The sequence below is a fragment of the Saccostrea echinata genome, unplaced genomic scaffold (genome assembly GCF_033153115.1).
Source record: "Saccostrea echinata isolate AGI-Se365-2 ecotype Australia unplaced genomic scaffold, CSIRO_AGI_Sech_v1 ptg000054l, whole genome shotgun sequence".
Lineage (NCBI taxonomy): Eukaryota > Metazoa > Mollusca > Bivalvia > Ostreida > Ostreidae > Saccostrea > Saccostrea echinata.
The window spans coordinates 25,180,795-25,200,908 of record NW_026889803.1 but is presented as its reverse complement, the minus strand read 5'-3'; the positions used below and the strand labels follow the sequence as shown (position 1 = coordinate 25,200,908).

Genomic DNA, 20,114 nt, shown 5'->3' with positions numbered 1-20,114 from the left:
GAAACAACGATAATTACATAATAAATCCCCATGAAACTTGCTATAAACTCACATTAACGTCACAAGTTTTGGGGGATAACTTCGCATATTGTTATGATGTTGCTGTAAATATTTTTAAGGAAACAGGACACGTATTGAATAATAAACATTTTTTCACCTGATAGATGCAGATAATTCAAATATAAAAACTTTCACAAGCTATAATTTTATTTTCACAGTTAATAATTTTTAATGGTCATTGAATAGTCATTCAACATTCGTTGATTAATCTGTCGACAGTAGTTACGTTACTCTTCCTGGGCGTCAGGGGAAGGAGCGACGGCGTCCTTGTGCGGGGCCCTGACAAATTGTCTGATGAATTTAAACAAGTATTCACTTCTTTCTCTACTTAATCCAGCTGCAGGAATAACATTTGGAGGTTGGATGGTGCCTAAATCGATCCCCTGTTTTAGCAGTTTTACTTCTGTGCCGGGTGAATCTGGTAATTCTCTGGCTAAGACAATGCCTTAAAAATTAAAAAAAAATTATAGGAGAAAGATAAATCAAAGAAACTTAATTCAACAAGATCATCACGTAGATTTCTTGAAACGATTAAAGAACTAAGACTACACAATCTGAAGGCGAAGACAATGCCTTAAAAATTAAAAAAAAATTATAGGAGAAAGGTAAATCAAAGAAACTTAATTCAACAAGATCATCACGTAGATTTCTTGAAACGATTAAAGAACTAAGACTACACAATCTGAAGGCGAGTTGGAAGACTAGGCTGCCCCCCTCCCTCCCCCCCCCATTTTTTCTTTGGGGGGGGTCAACCCAAATACATTATACAAAAAAAGATAATATTAACGTATTAGCTTATTGATAATACAGGAACGTATAATTATTCCCTACATGTAAGTGGAAATAAATCAAATATTTTTGCCAATTATACCTGGTTTATCTGCTTGGAAGACAAAGTGTCTATATTTTCTGATGCCCTTGAAAGGAATGAAGTACTCTGAAGTAAATGTCTTCCAGTCAAGCCATTCTCCGCCAGCCCCACCAAATACAATGACTTCGTTGGATCTTGTGCTTTTCCTAACCATGGATGCTAATTGTTCTAAAGAGTCAACCTCAGCCCTTCTGTATGATTTTTTGATGTAAGCAAAGCCAGCATCTACCAGGCTTTTGCCATGATAGGGAACTTGCATATGCAAATTTATTTTTGAATGCTTGCCAGTCAGCGTTCTCCACATCAAATATGCAAGCATGAATTTGTTTTTGATTTCCCTTTAAAAGAGAAATATATGCATTTCAAAAAATAATATGCAAGGGTAATATTTTTGTTCATATTGCGGAATCATCATTGTTCGTTGGTTCATGGATTTCGACATTCGTGGGTCAACCCTTATCCACTAATTATAGTCCCCTATGTCAACGAGTTACAAGATTACAACCCCACAAACCAGTTAGATTTTGATTTTCCCTGATTTGGATTGTCCCTGAACATTGCCCCCAACGAATTCAAATGATTCCATAGTATTTTTAAATTAAAATCTTTATAATTTAATTCTGACCTGAAGCATTATCACAGTGTAAGTGACATTCTTTTTCACCCAGTCCAAAATTCTCAAAACAGTAGTGAAGCATTGAAATCACGCCTATTGCGCCCTTGATCTTTGTTCCGTTTTCCCCCGGTGTTGAATCCTCGTCTATAATGAAGTTAAACTGCTTCCTTATACCTTTGTAAAATGCAATCATTATTGTTAAAATCCCCTTCTGATTTTTTTTTCGGGGGGGGGGGGGGGGCAAAAAGTGCATGTTATTGCAAATACAGTATGGAATATACAACAATTTTAAATATACCGGTATTGTATACAGAAACTAACCTTCCATAGCAACTCCAAACAGCTGGACCTTTCTAGGAGTAGCGAAGTATAAAGGTCTGACTTGACATGATGCAGGATAGATACAGTTTGAGAGTAGTCGAATGTATAATGAACATGTTGTAGGTCCACCGACATCCCTGGGGCTGGATTTACCGGGACGGGTTGCTCAGCTATCTCATCTCATGCATTTGTAACACACTGGTTATACAACTGTCATTAAAAAAGAATATACATGTACATGTATATTTTTTTAAAAGATTTGAAATCGTCTAATGGAAAGAGAAAACATATTTTTTTTTTTCTAATGCAGCATATATCAGAATATCAACCTTTAAAATACACAATGTACTTGAAAATTGTACAATATATATTGGAACATTTTAATCAGTAATTCAATGAAGGTTAATAACGTGGAACTGTAGTACCTGTCGTTCTGCTTTAACTTCATGCAAGTGTGTACTATATTGGTCGAGCGCTGCTAACTTTTCGTTTTCCGTCATCGCCGATTGAATGTCATCTTTGTGCTGTTCACAGACAGGACATACGTCAGTCTGGGGGGACATAAATTTTATATTGGGACAGCAACTCTGCCAGACTCCTTTAAAGGTTGTAAGTCCTACTGCTGTTTTGTTGTTATCAGTACAAATATCTTTATATATTTTATACAGAGACTGTTTGCTTTCACTGCATGGTAGCAGTATGTGCCCTCCAATATTTCTGTTGACTGCTGCCGGCTGGGGCAGGCAATGCTCCTCTGCATAATTGGTAATGAACTGGGCAGCATCTCTCAAGACATCAAAACTGTATGCATTTCTTGGCTGCTTATGTTTATTTCCATGAGTTCGCGAAACCAACCCATTTGTTGTAAGATGACGAATTAGAGATTCTAATGTAAAGCCAATGTTGTGGGTAATCAGAAATGTTTGTCGGCAAACTTCAACATCTTTAAATTCATAGAGGTATCGAAGATGTTTTCTAGTTGCACCTTCATCTTTTGACTGTCTGCACCTAGCCTTTACGTTTAATTTTGCCATGATATAAAAATCCCTTTCATTTTTTGTCATCTTGGATAAGGAAATAACATGTTCTCTGATATCCGAAAAACTAAATGTAGAAATACAGTTTCTCGCACATCCACATCCCTTTTCAATCAAAGAGCGCAATTTTACATCCTCAGTGCATGGATTATCTAAAGTGCTGATATCGTCTTCATCGTCGCTGTTATCAGACAGATTTTCGTTCATCTGCTCTTCGACGTAAATGCGGATCCGTGCCTCTAAATTTGCTGAATTGTCATCTGATTCGCCATCATCGCTGTTATCGTTGATAGAACACGTATCTTTGTTCTGATTAGTGCGATTTTTTGTAGGGAAATATTCTGTGTTGATATTTTCTAGGTCCTAAAATTTGTATAATTCAATTAAAAAAATTTTGAATGTATTGCCGGCATTATCAATCAAATCAATTTCTGGATTAAACTTAGTTTATTTTTTAATTTTTGTCAAAAATTCTGACGAATTTACCCAAAATAAGATCGTATTCATTCTCTCACAATGTTTATAACTTATATCATTATTCTTATTTTAACAAATAATTTTTTTTAATTAAGTAGCTTTGCCAGAAGCGGATGCAGTGAGAGTGGAGGGGCGGACCCCCGCGGTTTTCAGAGAAAAAAAAATCTATCTAAAATCTATATAAGTTAAAAACCAAAGAATAATATTAGACCCCATCCCGGGAAAAACTCTTTTTTTAAAATTATGTGAAGAAAAAAAGCGGGTTGTTGCTGATCAGTAAAAAGTGTCCTGGCACCCCCTTCCACTCGAACACACACGCACAAAATAATTTTTCACATTGGTGTTTCTTTTTTTCTTCCTTTATTTACCATTGTGCTTATCAAATAATTTTGAGGGTTTTTTTCTTCTTTTTTTTCCTTTCTTTTTTGATGATGATGATATCATCTCTTCCGGAAAAATTTACTGGATCCGCCCTTAATTACATAAATAATTATTTTGATATGTACTAAATGACAACGGCAAAAATCTGCAAAAATCAAAAATATAATGTTAATTCTAAAATCCAATCATTAACCGTTTCGAAACGTTGACACATATCTCCTTCTCGAAAAACTTCATTTACACAACGCGAACTAACGATGCTTGATATAGCTACTGCTGAACATACCGTGTAGCTAGGCAATCATAAGTTATTTTTAGAATGTCTATATGCTTTGATCGACTCTGGATATTTGTGAAAATGTTTGCATTTAAAGAGAAATGTGTATTTTTATAAACATCTCAACACCACAAAAAATAACTAAACAGATAACTTTGTTCATATCCTGATTTTTTTTTAATACGTCAAACAAACATTTTCATAAACAAATATTTTTCATATTTACATAGAGTAATTAAGTGTTATTTTCATGTTCACACTTCCTGTTAAACGCTGTGGAATTGAAATATGAAGATAGCGAAAAACGATTGTGAAGAGTGCAAGCTGATATGTTACAAAGTACTATGATGATCGGCGAAGATTGACAGTTTAAGTTTTAACATGTGTTTAGATGTTTAACATCAATGAAACACGTGTCAACGGATGAACTAATGATCGTCTGAACATGTAGGTTTATAACAGTACTTACGGACAGTTCCATGATCCCTCAAGTAAATCATTCACTCTCAAAGATGAAGCAGCGTTGCAGAAAATGATTCCATCATGAAGTTAAAATATGACGTCGACTTTACCGCTTGATTTCTTGATAACCTCACAATGCACTTAAACCTGGTTTTCGCTTGACGGTCATCATATGCATTAGTAGTGATGTCATTTTACATTCAAAATGACGTATAGGTCTGCTAAAATGACGTCATAATTAGGTATACTCTGTATACTGGGCGTAAAAATGACTGATAAGGAGAACAATTTTTTTGTTGAGCAAAGAGCGTATTGCAAAATTTGCTCATTGCTTGGCTTTACGGCAACAGAAATAAAAGCCAATTTAGATGTAGTATATAGAGAGCATGCTCTTTCATATCGAGCAATAGCAAGATGGGTAGTTCAATTTAAAGAGGGTAGAAAAATAATTGGAGATGACCCCCGTTCGGGGGCGTCCAGTTTGTGCATATGGCGAAAAAGAAATTGTCGCTGTTCAAAATACGATAGCTGATGATGCTAGATATACAGTTGAGGAAATAGCAGACTTAACTAACATTAATTCGTCAGCAGTTTTTCATATTGTAAAGGAAAACTTAAAGCTTAGGAAAGTCTGTGCTAGATGGGTGTCGCATCTTCTCTCGGAAGAGCAAAAGCGCATCCGGGTAGAAATGGCTTCATAGTTACCGTAAATCTGGAAATTTTTACGTCGATTTATTTTTGCAAATCTGGGTCAAAAGTCTGTTGATTAATTTTTACATTTAAAATTTTTGCGAATCGTCATTTGAAATAAAATGTAAAAAGCTCTTAAAATTTTCCTAAATGTTTGTAAGTTACGCATGTACATACAATAAATTACGAATAAACATACAATATTAAACTACGCCAACGTTCAATAATCAGATAAAAATATTAGAAAAGATAAATCATCCAAAGTGTTGAAAGTTTTCATAACATTTTCATAAATCACACATGTACATAAAATATATATAATGATGTAATCTTAAAGTAATCTTTAGATAAAAACATTTTTTGTTGTTGATTTATTTTTAAGAAAAATATTTTTGCGAATGCAATGCATGCGTGAATTTGCTAAAAATTTATCTACTAACAGCAAAAATTTCCAGATTTACGGTACTAACAATTTATGAAAATTGTGACCAAAGGCGAATAAATGAGATTGTAACTGGTGATGAAAAATGGATATATTTTTTTGAACCGGAAACCAAGCTCAGTAATAAAGTTTGGATTGGTGAAAATGATACAAGGCCTCAAATTGCACGCAGAAACTGGTCTGTCTGGAGAGTAATGTACGCCTTATTTTTTTATTCTAAAGGCCCTTTTGCTCAAGTTCCGGTTCCAGAACACAGCAGTGTTACTGGTCAATTTTATGCAGAGAATGTCTTGTCTCAGGTTGTAGAGCACTATAAAATGACCAACAACCAGTACTAGAGGAATAAAGCTCCTCCATGACAATGCACCTGCCCATAGATCAGAGGTAGTAACCAAATATTTAAAGGAAAATGGTATTGCCGTTTTACCACATCAGATTTTTTAAATTAAATTATTTCATACAGAATCAAGAGAACATTTTAGAAATCAAACACAAACATGATAAATTAAAAAAAATGTATGTCCAATACACACTTTAGTTCACACAACATCGTAAAAAAGTCACTGCATATTTCAGCCTTCTCACATTAATGCACATCACGATCACTAGCCAAGTCACTGAGAAAGTCTTTAATAAATGCAACTTTGCTGAAGATGAGTTGATTTTATGTCATTTGATGTTACACATCTCTCTAGGTTTTGAATTGCGGGAAATAGGTCCTCTGTGTTTTTTGTCTTTTCTACCCAATCATGGACAAGTTCCAGTGCTTTCACGACTTGTTTTGTTGGTGGCTTTTGTGCAGTCTTTGTTGGCTCTTTTTTGTCACTGTTGTCTTCATTCTTGGGTGCCCTCACAGCAATAATGTTTTCAACAATGTCTCTGTAAGTCATGGCCTCTGTAGTTGTCACGTTTTCATCCACTCAGGCGTAGTCTTCAAATGGAACTTGCAGATGAAGAGCAGCCAGGGGGATGTCATCTTCAGGGTTTTCATCGCCGTCGCTGGAGACAGATGGATCCACTGCAGTGTCAGTGCTAAAGTTAGCATGACGGAAACAATTTTGAATTGTTTTGTCGGTAAGCTTGGCCCATGCCTTATAAAGCATGCACAGATCATCATGGACTGTGATAGTCAGTTCACATCGCTTCTCTATTGCCCTCAGCTGTTTCATTATTACAAGCTTTCTATAGTATACTTTAAGAATTTGAATAATGCCCTGGTCCATGGGTTGAGTTTTGCTTGTAGTGTTGGGCAGTCAAAATAGAGCGTGATGGCTTTTAGACTGGTAACTTTTGGGTGGGCAGGGCAATTGTCCACTACCATAGAAACATTTCTTCTCTGGTGTTGAAATTACCTGTCATATTTGCGCAGCTATGCTGTGAATAAGTCAGATGTTATCCACGCTTTCTTATATGCCTCATAAAATGTGGGCAAGGTTTTAATATTTTTGAAAACATTGAGGATTTTTAGATTTTTCAATGACAAATAAGGGAACCTTTTCTGTTCCAGACATTTAAGCGCAAACAAGGACAGTCTCTCTTTGCTGCTTTTGCCGCCATGGCAATCAACATCCTAAGTTTGAAGACCACTCAACCATGGTGTCACTGCTGGTGTTGACAGAGTTAGACTCGCCATAAAGATGTATAAAGGAAATGATATTTTGCTCTTTAAATCTCTCAAGCCATCCTGAAGAGCATTTAAAGTCTGTATCGCCAAGCTGAGAAGCAAGCTGGCAATCGGAAATGGACCCGAAACGGGAACATTCTGATTCTTGCTGTTTTGATCTACATTAGGACTGCATGTTCTGTATCTTGGAAAATAGCAGTACGCATTTTCTTATGTTGTGGACCAAAGATACTCATCTCATATGCATCATTGATTTTATTGATTTTTTAGCCCAATTGACAAAGTGTTGGTGGGAATGCCGTATTTCTTGGCTATGGCGGCTTTACTCAGGATACTCTTCTTTACTTCAGAGATGACTTGAAACTTGGTTTCAATTGTATGATCCTTTAATTTTCTTTTTACACCCCCAGATAATCCAACTATTCCCCTGTGATTTAGATCGGGTCCTTCATTGGATTGCTTATCTAAGTTGTCTTGAGACATGGTGTTTACTGATGATAAAATTCAGTCGCCGCTTTTTTTATATGTAGATTTAGCTAGGAAAATATTTGTTCAATTATTCAAGTTCTTTTTACTTGGAAGTTTTTATTTTGAGTTTATAGAAAAATAAATAATTCTAAAGTGTGCATTATTAAATGCAGTTAGGACAATAGAGCTTTGTTTAGTGACTTTGTTTATACAAGGTCTGCACTCACCGATTTGGATGATATCAAAGCTGTAAATTATCTAGTCATCGGGAAGCGAAATGGCGAAGTGTTAGTGAATAAATAAATTTCTAAATAAACTTGTTTATTAGGGCTAGGACGATATATATCGAGATATCGATTCCATGTGAGGACGATACGCATATCGATATTATGAAGAAATATCGCAAAGAAATTCTGACTTATGTTTTTTTTGTTTATCTAACATTTTGAGTTTTATATATAAAATAAATATGCTAAATATAAATATGAAATACATAATAATTAACACCACTTGTGTAAAATAATTTTGTTTTAAAACAGATATACATTTTCTTAGAATAAATTATTCTAACTTGTGAAATTTTTTTTATTTATTTCAATACAAAAAAAAAAGATTTTATAACCAATTAAACATATCGTGATACATATTGGGTGAATTAAAAAAAAAATGACCAAACGCATGCATATCAACCCACACTAAAAATACAGGCAATTAAAATAGATTTCTATGTCTCAGCACATGTCTTTAGATAGTGTCTTAATACCTGCCAAATATCTCATTGATATCTCAATTAACAATAAAGTTATGCCCAAAAATGATGCTAAAATTGTCAGGAGTTGAACACTTTTTTGTGACATTTTGAAATTTCAATATTTTTTGGTGATCTGTGAAATAAATAATAATGGTTTATGTTGAACATATATAAAGACTTTCCTGATAATATTCAAAGAATTGAGCTTTAAATGTGGACTGTAGTAACTTTTGTTTAATCATGTTGTGGTCATGGCTGATGTTTAAAAAAATGTCATACCATGTCAGGAGTGCAACAGAAAAAATGTAGTGTTGCCAAAAAACATCAATTGTAAAATTCTGAAAGAAAATTAAAACAAAAAAGAATTTTCGAAGTGTAAAACAATAACTGATATACATTTTAAAACTTTAAAATGTTATATAAATCACAAGCAGCATTAATGAGCGTCAAGTATGTGTGCATAGCCAATAATGTCAGGAGTGCAACATTTGATGTTTTGCACCCAAGCATGAAAAAACTATTATCATTATATGATTTTCTGATTTTTATTTTGGCAAATAAATACACAAAGAACATTTTTACCAAATAGATTTATCAATTACAGGATCTGTCTGTGCTTCAGATCTTTATTTCTATGGTCAGGAGTGCAAAACATTTTTTTAAAGATTCAAGTTGTGTAACGAAAACACTTCTATTCATACTTAGAAGTATTCATTAATTAATAATGATCTTTTGGTATGATATAATACTAAATTATTGACAGTTTTATTATTAAAATCCTTCGTTTTTCAATTTTTAGGTCACCCAGGTCACTCAGGTGACCTATTGCTATCCGTTCTCGTCCGTCGGCGTGCGTCGTGCTTTAACATTTGAACATTTTTAGCTTCTTCTCTGAAACCGCTTAACCAATTTCAACCAAATTTGGCATATAGCATCTATAGGTGAAAGGGAACAAAAATTGTGAATTTCATGGTCCCTGCCCCCCTGGGGCCTGAGGGTGGGGCTAAAACCACCAAAAATAATGCAATCTTTAAAAATCTTCTTCTTTACTCCTGGACATCAAGCAGTCAAACTGTTGGCATCATTGTAATAAGCATTGAGCCCTCTACCAAAATTGTGAAATTCATGGCCCCAGGGTCAGGAGTTCTGGCCCCAGGGTGGGGCTATATAGTGAAAGTGCATTATTTCTTTGAAAATCTTCTTCTCTGCTCCTGGTTATTAAATAAAGTAACTAAGTACATAGTTATGAAGAGCAAGAGTGCCTCTTCCAAAATTGTGAATTTCATGGCCCCAGGGTCAGGGGTTCTGGTGTAAGGGTGGGGCTCTATTGATTATATAGTGAAAAAGCATTAATTCTTTGAAAATCTTCTCTACTCCTGGGTATTAAATAAAGTAACTAAGTACATAATTATGATGAGCAAAAGTGCCTTTTCAAAAATTGTGAATTTCATGGCCCCAGGGTCAGGGGTTCTGGTGTTAGGGCGGGGCTCTATTGATTATATATTGAAAATGCATTAATTCTTTGAAAATTTTCTTCTCTGCTCCTGGATATTTAATAAAGTAACTAAGTACATAGTTATGATGAGCAAGAGTACCTCTTCCAAAATTGTGAAATTCATGGCCCCTGGGTCAGGGGTTCTGGTGTTAGGGTGGGGCTCTATTGATTATATAGTGAAAATGCATTAATCCTTTGAAAATCTTCTTCTCTGCTTCTGGGTATTAAATTCAGTAACTAAGTACATAGTTATGATGAGCAAGAGTGCCTCTTTCAAAATTGTGAATTTTATGGCCCCTGGGTCAGGGGTTCTGGTGTTAGGGTGGGGCTCTATTGATTATATAGTGAAAATGCATTAATCCTTTGAAAATCTTCTTCTCTACTCCTGGGTATTATTGAAACATATTAAATACATAGTTATGATAATCAAGGATGCCTCTTTCAAAATTGTGAAATTCGTGGCCCCTGGATCAGGGGTTCTGGTGTTAGGGCGGGGCTCTATTGATTATAAAGTGAAAATGTTTTAATTCTTTAAAAATCTTTTTCTCTGCACCTGGGTATTATTTAAACAAACTAAGTACATTGTTATGATAATCAAGGATGCCTCTTCCAAAATTGTGAAATTCATGGCCCTGGGGACAGGAGTTCTGGTGCTAGGGCGGGGCTATATAGATCCTATAGTGAAGGTGAATTATTTCTTTGAAAATCTTCTCTGCCCCTGGGTATTGCTTAAACAGGCTAAAGTACATTGTTATGATACACAAGGATGCCTCTTCCCAAAATTGTGGATTTTATGACCCCAGGTTTAAGGGTTCTGGTGAAAGGGGGGGGGGGGCTTCTATTGATTATTAAGTGAAAAAGCAAAATTTCTTTGAAAATATTCTTTTCTTCTTCTGGTTAAAAAAGCAAAGAAGCTAAGTGTATAGTAATGATGAGCAAGTGTGCTTCTTCCAGAGGAGTGAATTTCATGACCCCTGGGTCAGATGTGCTGGTGTGAGGGTGGGGCTCTTGATAATTTAGTGAAAATGCATTAATTCTTTTAAATAATCCTGTTTGCTCCTTAGTGTTAAGCAGATAAACAAAGTGATGATGAGCAAACATATGGTCCCAGGGTCAGAAGCTCTGGTGTTTTGGGGGCGGGGGGTTGGGGGGGGGGGGGGGAGGGCTCTATTGATAATATAGTGAATCTGTAGTAAAAATGCATTATTTATTTAAAAATTTTCTCCGCACCTGGGCATATCTGAGGCAAACAGAGTAAAAGTTTTTATAAGGAAGGGAATTTTTACCAGATTTTTGAACATCTGGACCATTTGGTCAAGTGTTCTGGTCCTGGCCAGGGCTCTTTTAGTTTGTATTCTACTGAGAGGAGTTATTCCCCTTTACCATATACTTTTGATAATTTATCACTGTAAATAATGTACTTGAAAGGTAAATAGAATAAGAGAATTTTGCAAAAAACTTTTATTGTATAATACAAAAAGTACTTTCATAGTTTTAATGATCAGATAGACTTGTAAGTAGTAGATAAATAAAAATGAGACAAAAATAACTTGTCTTATTAAATGTTCATCAAAGACCAAGAGATGCCAATGTAAGAGATTTCAACAAGGGATTAAAATAGTACAGAAGCATTGATAATTTGTTAATATACTGTATAGTGATAGTGATAAATGGGGAACAGATTAGAATCTAATTTATGAACTGTTAATGAATATTAAGACCAATTATTTTGTTGATCATGATCACCCTATTTTTCTTGCTTTTGGGCAACAAAGCTTCACCTTTCAGTTCATTTTATACTCTATGCATCCTTGAAATTGTTTTATCATACTCAGGTGACCGTTAAGGCCCTTGGGCCTCTTGTTAAAATTTTTGACACAATAATTCAGAGCTTAATATCCATTGAATCCAGGTCCAGTAAAAGAACTTTGTCTCAATTGAATGAAAATTGAGTCTTTTTCCCCAAAATTTAAGTAAAAGTCTCAAATGACAAGAAAATTGATTTTTTTTTTTTGTGCTTTTCATTTAAAAATAAGTTGCATTTTGAGAATATATTGATTCATAAAAATATTAATAGGAAATAGGTCAACAATCTAACTCTTTATTCAACAGTTAAACATAAGTCTTTAATATTGCCAAAATCTGTCATTCCAAATATTTAAATTCCCATTTGAAAGGGTACAGGACTCTATACGAAACTGGGTCAGTTAAGCACCGTATTTCAAACAGTTTCCAACAGAACATTTTCAAGCACAGAAGAACTTTACTATAAGAGAAAGGCTACTGTAAATTTAAGAGTCACATCACTTTGTCAGTCTGTTTGTATGTATGCCTGAATGTATATTTTTTAAGCACAGTTGTCACATTCTGTTAACAGTCCTTAGTAGGACCCTCTCTTGTGTCAGTTTTTAGCTCACCTGAGCTGAAAGCTCACGTGAGCTTTTCTGATCACCTGTTGTCCGGCATCCATCTGTCTGTCTGTCTGTCTGTCTGTCTGTCTGTCCATCCGTCTATAAACTTTTCACATTTTCAACTTCTTCTCAAGAACCACTGAGCCAATTTTAACCAAAGTTGGTACAGAGCATCCTTGGGTGAAGGGGAGTTTAAATTGTTAAAATGAAGGGCCAACCCCCTTGCAAGGGGAGATAATCAAGAAAAGACAAAAATTGGGTGGGGTCATTAAAAAATCTTCTTCTCAAGAACCACAGGGCCAGAAAAGCTGAAACTTATGTGGAAGCATCCTTGGGTAGTGTAGATTCTAAATTGTTCAAATCATAGCCCCTGTGGGTAGGGCGGGGCCACAATAGGGAATCAAAGTTTTACATTGAAATATATAGGCAAAATCTTTGAAAATCTTCTTCTCAAGAACCACTGGGCCAGAAAAGCTGAAACTTATGTGGAAGCATCCTTGGGTAGTGTAGATTCTAAATTGTTCAAAGCATGGCCCCCGGGGGTAGGGTGGGGCCACAATAGGGAATCAAAGGTTTCATTGACATACATAGGCAAATCTTTGAAGATCTTCTTCTCAAGAACCACGGGGCCAGAAAAGCTGAAACTTATGTGGAAGCATCCTTGGGTAGATTCTAAATTGTTCAAAGCATGGCCCCCTAGGATAGGGCGGGGCCGTAATAAATATTACAAAGGGGAGGTCTTGTGAAGAACAGCAGGGCCAAAGTATCTCAGGTGAGCATTGTGGCCCATGGGCCTCTTGTTTATTTTTATGTAAATTAGAATATTGTAAATGTTTTTGTTTTTTTAAGCATGATAAACTTGCATGCATTTGTATCAAGCATGTGCATTTTGAAATCAGATTGTTCAATAATGGAAAAAATAAACATTTGCATCTATTTTTACAATAATTCTTCCACATAATGAACAGTTTATTTTTCTTTCAAGTTGGATATATCCTTGGATTGGGAGACAGACACATACAAAACATTCTGATTGATACAAACTCTGCTGAGCTGGTACACATAGATTTGGGTAGGTTGTGTGATTTGAGTAAAGAACAAATTATTTCATTGTTAGCTCACCTGAGCCAAGGGCTCAATTGAGCTTTTCTGATCACATTTTGTTTGTCGTCCATCTGTCTGTGAACTTTTCACATTTTTTACTTCTTAAGGACCACTGGGCCAATTTCAACCAAACTTTCCACAAAATATCCTTGGGTAGATGGGATTCAAGTTCAAGGGCCACGCCTCCTTCCAAAGAGAGAGAATTATAAATTAGTGAAAAATTAATGGCATCTTTTAAAAATCTTCTCAAGAACCACTGGGTAAGAAAATGTGAAACATGGAATCATCCTCAGGTATACGTAGGTACACGTAGGAAAATCTTTCTGCTTTCCTGACCGACCCTAATTTATAGTGCCAACCCTTACTGTTTTTAATGCTTTTGTCCCATATCAGGGCTCGACATTAACACTTGTCCGGTACCAGTGAAAAAAATTAGAGACAAGTGAATATATTGCTGGGCACTTGTCCCGATTGTACAAGTGCATTTTAATGTAAAGAAGTCTCTAAATATTTAAAAGAACGACTGTTGAAAGTTTACCGGTACTTTTAAGACGGAAACAGTACATAAAAAACAAACTTCTATCCTGATATGGATCGCTATGTAAGTGAGTACACTAGATCGGGATCGAAGTTCACTAATTGCATACTACTGCAAAGGCATGGAACTTACAAAGTCTGTTTTATGTTGACAGCATTTATGTTGTCAGGACAGAAAGTCTAGATATAATTTTGTTTTATGTGTTTGTTGTATTTATAAATAACATCATGCACATGTAAGGGACTTTATTTTTTTGTTTTCTGGTTGACAGTATTGTATCTTTATTGAAAAATTTTCGGACAAGTGAAGTTGAAGTTTGGACAAGTAAATGTCTTGGTCACTTGTCCAAATGGACAAGTAGGAAAAAAGGTAATGTCAAGCCCTGCATATGCAACAGTAGTTTGGATGATTTTCCAACTTCGCAAGCTTTTCAAGACAGAGAGAAGTTTCAGTGGCCTTTCTATTTTCATTTACCATCATAAAATCATCTTCGGAAAGCGTAAATTAGTTAAAGAGTGTAATAAATAGGCCCCCATAAAGCTGTTTTCAATGCAACAGTTCTGAAAATCTTGACAGAAATCATCATGGGATCATATCTAAATTAGTGATTAGTGATGTTTTGATTGAAGAAGCAATTAAGTAAAAAAAGAAAATTCAAAAAAAAAAATTTCTACCTACCTACCCTAATTTTTTTCAGCCTGAAAGCAGAAACAAACATTTTTCTAGGCTTCATTTTAATATAGAAGCATTCTCAGGTATTGTAGGTTCAAATTTGTTCAAATCATGACCCCCAGGAGTAGAAAGAGGCCACAACAGGGGATCAAAGTTATACAAAGGAATATAAAGGATATATCAATAAATATTTTCTTCACAATAAGAGCAAGTCCCTGGTTAGTCATGTTAATTCAGAAGCATCTTCAGGTAGTATAGATTCAAGTGTATTCAAATGATATCCCTTGGGGTAGGGCAAGGCCACAATAGAAGATGAATCATATAGGGAAAATTCTCGAAAAATCTATTTAACCATGATTAGTCAAACAAATATGGAACATCCTCAGGTAGTGTAGATTTAGTTTTGTTCAAATCATCCCTCCCCTGACCACTTAAATAGTTAAACTTTTCAATACTAAACTGATTTCTGCTTTTTCCTAGCCAACATGCTCAGGTGAGTGATGTGATGTGGCCCATGGGTCTCTTGTCAAATAAAGATTTAACTTGTGTCAGAGGATGCTAGAATTATTACATGCTCTGAATTAAGTTTTTTTAGCTCACCTGAAAGCTCATTTGAGCTTTTCTGATCACATTTTATCAAGTGTCCATCTGTCTGTAAACTTTTCACATTTTCAACTTCTTCTTAAGAACCACTGGGCCAATTTCGACCAAACTTCCTCAAAGCATATTTGGGTGAAGGGGATTCAAGTTTGTTCAAATGAAGGGTCATCCCCTCTTTCAAGGGGGGATAATTAAGAATTGGTGAAAATTTGGTGTCATCTTTTGAAAATCTTCTTCTCAAGAACCACTGGGCTAGTCAAGTTGAAACCTTCATTACATAGTGTAGATTCAAATTTGTTCAAATCATGACCCCTTAGGGAAGGGTGGGGCCACAATGGGGATCAAAGTTTTACATAAGAATATACAGGATAAAAACTTCTAAAAATCTTCATCTCAAGAACAACAAAGCCACAATTAGTGGTATTGATTAGCTCTTCTGAGCCAAAGGTCGCCGTGACCTACTTTTCAATTTATATGACTATAATTAAATATTTCAGGTACTAATTGGCTTAGAATCATCAAACTTTGTCAGTTGATGCATCTTGGGTCTTCGGAGTAAGTCGACTAAAAAGTAGGTCACAGTGACCTACTTTTGAAAATTTATGGCATTAATTAAATATTTCAGGTACTAATTGGCTTAGAATCATCAAACTTTGTCAGTTGATGCATCTTGGGTCTTCAGAGTAGATCGACTAAAAAGTAGGTCACCGTGACCTACTTTTGAAAATTTATGGCATTAATTAAATATTTCGGGTACTAATTGGCTTAGAATCATCAAACTTTGTCAGTTTATGCGTCATGGGTCCTCGGAGTACAACAACTGAAAAGTAGGTCACTTTGACCTACTTTTGAAAATTTATGGCTTTAATCAAATATTTCGGGTACTAATTGGCTTAGAATCATTAAACTTTGTCAGTTGATGCGTCTTGGGTCCTCGAAGTACAACAACTGAAAAGTAGGTCACAGTGACCTACTTTTGAAATTTTATGGCTGTATTTAATATTTTCAGGAATTATTTGGCTTAGAATCGTCAAAATTTGTCAGTTGATGCATCTTTGGTCCTCGGAGTAGGTTGACTGAAAAGTAGGTCACTTTGACCTACTTTTGAAAATTTATGGCTGTAATCAAATATTTTGGGTACTTATTGGCTAGAATCATCAAACTTTGTCAGTCGATGTATCTTTGGTCCTCGGAGTACAGCAACTGAAAAGTAGGTCACAGTGACCTACTTTTGAAAATTTATGGCTTTAATTAAATATTACAGGTACTAATTGGCTTAGAATCATCAAACTCTGTCAGTTGATGCATCTTGGGTCCTTGGAGTAAAACAATTGAAAAGTAGGTCACTTTGACCTACTTATAAAATTTTATGATTATAATTTTTAAAAATATTTTAGGTATTAATTGGCTTAGAATCATCAAACTTAGTTGATGGGTCCTCAGAGAATGACAAGTGATAAGCAGGTCACCATGACCAACTCTCAGGTACTAATTGGCTTAGAATCATCTTGGGTTCTCAGAGTGTGAATTGGAATTTCAAGGGTTTATGTAAATATACAGGATACTTTGAGGCTTCAAATAGAAGTGATAGGTTGTACAGTTTATCAGAAGAGCGATTCAAGGCCCATGGGCCTCTTGTATAGAAGCATCATCATTTAGTGTAGATTCAATTTTGTTCAAATTATGGCCGGGGGGGGGGGGGGGGGGGGGTAAAATGGGGCCACAAAAGGGGGGGTGAAAGTTTTACATTGGAATATATCTATAGGAAAAATCTTTGAAAATTTTCTTCTAAAAAACAACAAAGCCACCATAAGACATTGATATGGAATGTAGAATCAGATTTGTTCAAATCATGACCTGGGGGGGGGGGGGGCACAATGGGGGATCAAAGTTTTACTTATGAATAGATGGGGAAAAATCTTCTTCTCAAAAACTACAAAGCCACAATGATTCGTATTGATATGGAAGCATCCTCAGAGAGTGTAGATTCAAGTTTGTTCAAATCTAGCTGCAGAACTGTAGCTCTCTGGTTGAGCAAATTCGGACAGATAAACCAGAGAGCTACAGATCCAAGCGTTGTAAAAACCTTCGATTTACGCCGCCGCTTTTTTGTCACTCGCTTCGGGTATTATTTCTTGTATTTTATGCCTTCCCCCGCTTTGAGAATGGTATCCGATAATTAAACATATATTTTTACTCCTATTCTTAATATTATTTTTACCTTTCAAAGGTCCCAAACAGCCATTAACGGTTGTGAAATGTCGGATTAAAATATTCAGACGTCCATATTGGGGTCGTGTGAAAAAAGGCCTCTCAAAGAACATACATGCACTTGTCGAGAAAATGTAAATAAAACATATTTAAAATACAGGAGGTTCAAATATCATGAATATTGTATATAAAGAAGACAATTTGTACGTAAAAAAGAAATATGATAAATAAAACTCGGGCGTGTTATTTCAGGACGACATCAATGAATCATGGATATCGGAATGCATTTTTTCAACTGATACTCCATACTCCACATACGGCCGTTTGGAACCGTTGAAAGGTAAATAAAGTATCAGGAATAAGAGTAAAATATATGGTTAATTATCGGATACTATTCTTAAAGCGGGGGAAAGCATAAAATACAAGAAATAAAACCCGAAGCGAGCGACAAAAAAGCGGCGGCGTAAATTGAAGGTTTTTACAACGCTTGGATCTGTAGCTCTCTTGTTTATCTGTCCGAATTTTCTCAAGCAGAGAGCTACAGTTCTGCAGCTAGTTCAAATCATGACCCCTGGGAATAGGGTAGGGCTACAATGGGGGATCAGAGTTTTACATAGAAATATATACATGATATAGGAAAAATCTTTAAAAATCTTCTCAAGATCAACAAAGCCACAATTATACATATTGATATAGAGGCATCTTCAGGTAGTGTAGAATCAAATTTGTTCAAATCATGACCCCAGGGAGTAGGGGTCATCTGCCAGTAGTAGGGTGGGGCCATAACTGGGGATCAAAGTTTTACCTTTGAACATATATAGGAAAAATCTTTAAAAATCTTCTTCTCATAAACGAAAAAGCCATGATCAGTCATATAGACATGGGGGCATCACCAGGTAGTGTAGATTCAAGTTTGTTCAAATCATGCCCCCCCCCCCCCCCACCCACCCAGGGTAGGGAGACAGACATCATTTAAATTCTGTTTTCAAGAACAGCAAAGCCATGATTAGTTATATGAATATGGAAATATCCTCAGATAGTGTATTCCCTGGAGATAGGGTATGGCTAGAGCAGGTGATCAAAGGAGAAGAAATCTGTTGATGAAGAACAGCAGGGCCATATTGACTTAGGTGAGCAATGTGGCCCATGGGCCTCTTGTTTTTACATGTATTTATTTTATTATTTTGTACTCCGTGCAAATCAAGTTAAGGGAGGAAATACTGGTATCATGTCCATCTGTCTGATACTTCAGACATAAAATAAGAGATAAAACCTTGAAACTGAGGGGCATTGGTCATATTTGGCACAGAGGTTGCTTATGGCCATACAAGAGCTCTGCCATTGTTGTATGTATAAGGCTAAGATCACATGACTCAGAAGTTAAGTGTTCATTTGGACCATGAATTTTAATGCTTGGACTTTAGATGGTTACATTTTTTCTTAACACAAAACACGAAGATTGCTCATGACCAGAGTTGTTACAATCTTTGATTTAATACATCTCAACAAGATTTAGGTCTTTGGAATACATTTTTGGCAATATGGCAGAGTTCTTGAAGTATTTTCTGTCTTTAGTAGCCAAGCAGTGGTATTAGTTCTATAAGAACACTTCTACTTTGTTTTGTATGTTTAGGCATTGCTTTTGAGCAAGGTAGGATTTTACCAACTCCTGAGACTGTCCCTTTTCGGTTGACCCGGGATATCATAGATGGAATGGGTGTTTGTGGAGTAGAAGGAACATTTAGAAGGTGTGTTAAAAGTATTATATATACATGGAAAAAGTATTGCAACACCAAGGTTATTCATCAAGTTTATAGGACTTTGAAAACAAAAAAATTTGAATTCAGTAATACATATATATTATTATAACAGTAACTTGATCCGAAGAGTCGTATCACGTCGAGTTGACAGGCGCGGATCATCAGATCAAACAAGACGCGAAGCGTCGAGTTTGATCTGATGATCCGCGCCTGTCAAGAGACGTGATACGGCTCTTCGGATCAAGTTACTGTTATAATGATAAATTTATTATATATCCCCCTTACAACTAGCAAAATATAGTTTTAAAAAAAACTTTTGAGATAAATTTTTATAAGATTTTTCCATTAAACAAAGCATTTTATCAAGGAACTTTTTGATGCACATGAAAAATAACGTCATGTTTCTGTGTACTACGTCATCAATTTCAGAGAGGGGTGATATGGATTCAGAAAACCGCAGTGTGGTGATCCGGAAAGTCGGATCACACCGTCGCGTGATTGTACGAAATCTACAGTAAAATTGAGTGATACACACTTGGGTATATAATAAAGTTCACTCTGTACATTTCTTTCTATAATGTTCCATTATTCAGTTGTCTGTAGTCCACTATATCTGATGAGAATTGCCCTTGTGGCTTTTGTACATACTACATCAAAATTGCAAGTTTGTACACAGTGCTTTGGGTCTTTAGTGAACCTATACAATTGGAACAATTAAGTTTAGTTTTCATGCATACTGAAAATATGGATCCTCTGCAAGTCATAAATACAATCCAATGACAATTAGAATGAGGAAATAGGTATATCATTAAGATAAATTGGGTACAAGTAGGTCATCACCATTCA

At 35.5% G+C, this 20,114-nt stretch overlaps 1 protein-coding gene and 1 long non-coding RNA gene across 2 annotated transcripts in view; one reads left to right on the top strand and one right to left on the bottom strand.

Annotated features, from left to right (window-relative positions):
- Positions 1-20,114, top strand: part of LOC133205686 (serine-protein kinase ATM-like) — a 244,053-nt gene that overhangs the window by 204,486 nt on the left and 19,453 nt on the right. The window contains exons 54-55 of the mRNA XM_061341539.1: positions 13,369-13,455; positions 19,142-19,256. Of these exons, the coding sequence (XP_061197523.1) occupies positions 13,369-13,455; positions 19,142-19,256 (202 nt within the window). The remainder of the gene's footprint in view (positions 1-13,368; positions 13,456-19,141; positions 19,257-20,114) is intronic.
- Positions 293-2,758, bottom strand: LOC133205974 (uncharacterized). Its single transcript, XR_009723684.1, has 5 exons — positions 2,294-2,758; positions 1,869-2,078; positions 1,557-1,721; positions 932-1,269; positions 293-505 (listed from the first exon to the last, which is right to left on the bottom strand). It is a non-coding gene; the product is annotated as an uncharacterized LOC133205974 (long non-coding RNA).